Source organism: Clytia hemisphaerica, unplaced genomic scaffold, assembly GCF_902728285.1.
Source record: "Clytia hemisphaerica strain Z4C2 unplaced genomic scaffold, Clytia hemisphaerica genome assembly, whole genome shotgun sequence".
NCBI classification, from domain to species: domain Eukaryota; kingdom Metazoa; phylum Cnidaria; class Hydrozoa; order Leptothecata; family Clytiidae; genus Clytia; species Clytia hemisphaerica.
In genome coordinates this window covers 69,247-73,406 of record NW_027103948.1, presented here as the reverse complement: position 1 = coordinate 73,406, position 4,160 = coordinate 69,247, and the positions used below count along the sequence as shown (strand labels likewise).

Genomic DNA, 4,160 nt, shown 5'->3' with positions numbered 1-4,160 from the left:
ATTTAAATATTATTAAAAAGTCACGTAGTATAAATGCAAATTTATTCTAAAAAAATTATAAGTGAGAAGTCTAAAAGAATTAGACGAATTCACCTACTTTTTCAGAATTTTCCAAGATTCCATAAAGCTGCATCGTTAAATCTGCATTTCTAGACTACCGTATCTAGATAAGCTAATGCACTAAATGCTTGCTTATCATTATTTTTCTTGATCCCAAGAAAACTACTGAAAAAAAATTTGTTCTTAAATTTTTTCCTTCCAAAGGGTGTAAACGCACAGTTGAAGTTCTACATAGGAAATTTATCAGTTATCCAATACGCCATACAGAATTTCATTGGATATCCATCGCATTACCCAATCATCGCTTTCTATTTTCTCTCTCGACCACGCCCATCAGAAAATAATAAATCATATTACAAACAAGTGTTCCAGTTCTATATTCCTCTACATCAGGGTTGAATTCACTCAAATCGAGCATTCGAGTCTTCAAGTGAGCTCCTGCCTCAAAGCATACGTCTAATGCTTGCTGGGCGGTTAAACCTCGAACACCCGGACAGCTTACTCCCGGACAGTGAGCACCATCTATTGAATCGATATCAAACGAAACAAAGACATCTCGTTCTTCAAATTTATCCAAAACATCATGAGAAAAATGGTCACCAGTATTTCGATTCACATTGTTAAGCCAATGTATATCACCACCATTTTCAGTAACAAATTTTGCATGCTCCGCTGAGCTTTGATTCCCTTGAGCAGCGAATTCACTAAATTTACCGCCATCTTTTTGAAAATCTGAATCCGTTAACAATTGTCGGAATGGAGATCCCGAATGGGCTAATCCACCATCAAGCAGTGGTCTAACATCAAGATGAGCATCTATATTGACCACACCAATATTCCCATTTTTCAAAGAGTTCATCAATCCTCTTGCATTACAATAACTTTGATCGTTTCCTCCACCAACGACTATCAGAATACTTCCATCGTTCAATATCGTCTCAACTTCTTTGGTCAAAGTCTTATGATTCTCTTCAAGAGAATCTCCAACTTTAACATTACCACGTTCTTTAAGAACCAATTTACTAAGATCGTAATTCAACTCCGGGTTCACAATCGGTCCGAGCTTTGGCAACCGACTGTGCACAACATCAGGTCCTCTTTTGGCGCCCGGTCGTCCACTATTCCGAATAACGCCTAGATCACACGGATAGCCAAGTATAGTGACTTTTGTTTTACTTTCGCTTTCAACGGAGTTAAACAAATCTATCAATCTTGGATCTCCTGGCTTTGACATGTTGCTTTTTATTTTATGTTTTTTTATTTAAATACAACTGAAACGATAAAAGAAGTATAACATATAATGCAAGAGTGACATCGGATTTTTGCGGGATTTATTAACTTGCTGGATTGATTTTTACGAATCAACGTTTTGAGAAATTTCTCGAGTACCTTAACGGAAGAAATTTTGGCGGGAATGAATTCGGCGGATGGCTGGAAAAATAAAGTTTTGCAGGAATTTATTTTATTTTAGCGGATTTTGGCTAGATCCGCCAAATTTTCTTTCCGCCCAAATTTCTTCCCATAAGGTACTTAGCGAATGAGCTGAAGATCAACTGAAAAAGGAACAAAAAATCCTTGTTCCAAATTTCTAAATATATAATATATTTTAAGCTATGCATTTGATTTTAATTTCGCAAGCTAGCTAAACAACGCGGTTTCGCAAGATTTATTTTCGCGAAAAAGGCCAAGATTTGCGAAAAAACGAAATTAAATCTCGTGAAAATTAATCTAATCAAAGTATAGTAAATTTTTGGGCGAAACAATGAACACTAGGCAATTCTTAAAAGATCGAAATCCCCACAAAGAAGTCGAGCCAAAAGTGTGGTAAAAGACAGTGATTAGATGAAGAACGCTCTCTAGGGAGTTGAAAGACATCTTCATGGGTGGTCCCAAAAACACCTTACCGCCAAAGGCGGAAAACAGGCATTTGTGATCACTCAAGACTAATATACTTAACGAGACCACCATAGAAGGATAATTGTGATGTCACAACACAATTTTGTTTGTCTAGCGGTCGTCAATAACAACAGAATAAATAGAAGAAAGAATAACACTAATTAAAAATTTAAGATGCAAAAACAATGACATATAAATCGAATCTATGGAAAATGAAGAATATTGATTTAGTTCTTTTTTGCCGATTCAGCAGAAAAATGTTCTCAGCTATATCTAGGACATCGTTTGACGTAGCTGTTAAAAACATCCATATGTTTCCCGTGAATCATTTTTCAACAGAGATAAAAAAGGGGGAGAATGGGGGAAGAGGAATGGTTTATGAATTTTTTACCCCCCTGATGTTCATGAGCTGAACTGTTAAGTTTTCTTTCCTTTTGTTTGTTACTAGTTATCAATTCTTTGTTTTCTTCACTTTCTTTTTTGTGGGATTGTTATTAAGGTGAGAGGAGTTACTTTATAAAAGAAATTTAAGAAAGTATGTGAAAATATTTCAAAAAGAAGTTTTTTTTTCTGAGTTGAAGAGTTTATTAGTAAAAAGGTTTATCCTCTGATTAATTGGTTTTGGTTTGTAGCTTGTTTTTACTTCTTTAAAACCCTTTAGGGTGAATACTTCTGAATAGGTTTTTTATTCTTAAGTGAAATTATTTGTTGACTTTCTATGTCTGTTGATAAATAGTTTCAATCCAAAATCGTTAAAATCTCAAATCTCCTTACGGGAGATGTTCTGGTCCTTTTACACAGACAGAAAGGCAGAAATTCTCGAGTTCACACGGACTCCAGTGACCCGAGGGTGGGGAGGGGGTGGTACTTCTATTCCGAATCCCCCCCCCAAAGGGTACCCTACGGGGGACTGATTTTTCTATTTTGGTGCTTTTGCGACCCTTCCTGGAACACATGGAGGTTAACAGCCCCCCTCCCAGGTCCAGTGTAATACGGAGCAAAACAAAAGCTTACGTTACAAAATGATAAATACAAATGTTCATGGATATTTTCATTATTTTTTGGACACGAGTAACCCCATAACTTAAATATTTACATAAATGATTTTGATTTCTCGAATAGTACATCATTCCACAGTTTCAAAAAACTTGGCTAAAATAAAAGTTAAGGTGGCCATCCACTGAGTTTGAAAATAGTGATACTTTTTTGGTGGTTTTTTATTTTTTTGGCTTAAAGTCAAGTATAACTTCTCTGGAACAACCTCTGAAAATTTCAATTCATAAAAGTAAAGAATAAGCAGAAAATTTTAGGTTTTAAAATACCTAACTTTAAGCTTTTAATGCTTCGCCCATGGACGCCCTGCTTCCCGCCCGTTAGTAAAACAGCAATTCTACCTTCTCTAGCTGCTCAAACGGCTTGAAAATCTTTACGGGTCGTCTTCAAGTCGCTAGAAACATTTCTAGAAGGTTTGAAGTCGCTTGGTGTACCCATATTCAGTTTTCAAACTTTGTAAACAATGACCGCCCTCGAATTTTAAAGATGGTTTTTGGGGTATCCGGTTTTTGGACAATTTTGGAGGATGAAGCTCACTGACTTTTGATGAGTGTTTATTCCACATTTGTTGCTGTAAATGATGTTTTATGGTTCTCTTATTATACAAGGAGGTTTGAGAGAGAAGCAATAACTACACCCAACGCACAAATAACTTCGCACCAAGAAACAATAATCTAAATCAGTTAACTAATAACTACAATCAAAGACCCCCGCGAATCCTGCAAAGGCCACAGCAAAACAACGCCCCCGACCGTGACGAGCAAATTGACAAACTGCAGGAACAAATACGTGAGCTAAGATCACAAAGAACAACAAGATATACACCTGAAGAGCCTGGACCTTCAAAAAACTACAAGCCTGCCCCTTCTCAAGGGGCACAAAGCACAAACGATATAATAAACCTCATAAACACTACCATGAAAACGTTAAGCGACTTTGCAACACAATTCCAACAACAAGATACGCCACAGACCCCTCAGGGAATGTAGTTAATCTTTCAAAACAAAAATTCACAAAAGCAGAATACAACCTACTTGGTAAAAACCTAAACTTTTGTCCAACACAACAGAACAACGCTACAGAACGACATAAACGACTTCGCAAGAAAAATTAAACTAAAAGCACATTTTGGAAACGACCCTAATGTAACA

General features: G+C 36.4%; 1 protein-coding gene across 1 annotated transcript; it reads right to left on the bottom strand.

Moving 5' to 3' along the window:
- Positions 1-358: 358 nt before the first annotated feature.
- LOC136810018 (formimidoylglutamase-like) lies at positions 359-1,294 on the bottom strand. The gene has a single exon (XM_067066584.1). The coding sequence runs from the start codon at positions 1,292-1,294 to the stop codon at positions 359-361; it is 936 nt and encodes a 311-aa protein (XP_066922685.1).
- Between the last annotated feature and the right edge of the window lie 2,866 nt (positions 1,295-4,160).

What these genes read in the sequence shown, in the direction of transcription:
- LOC136810018 (XM_067066584.1), bottom strand. Translation starts at nt 1,294, where the DNA reads ATGTCAAAGCCAGGAGATCCAAGATTGATAGATTTGTTTAACTCCGTT.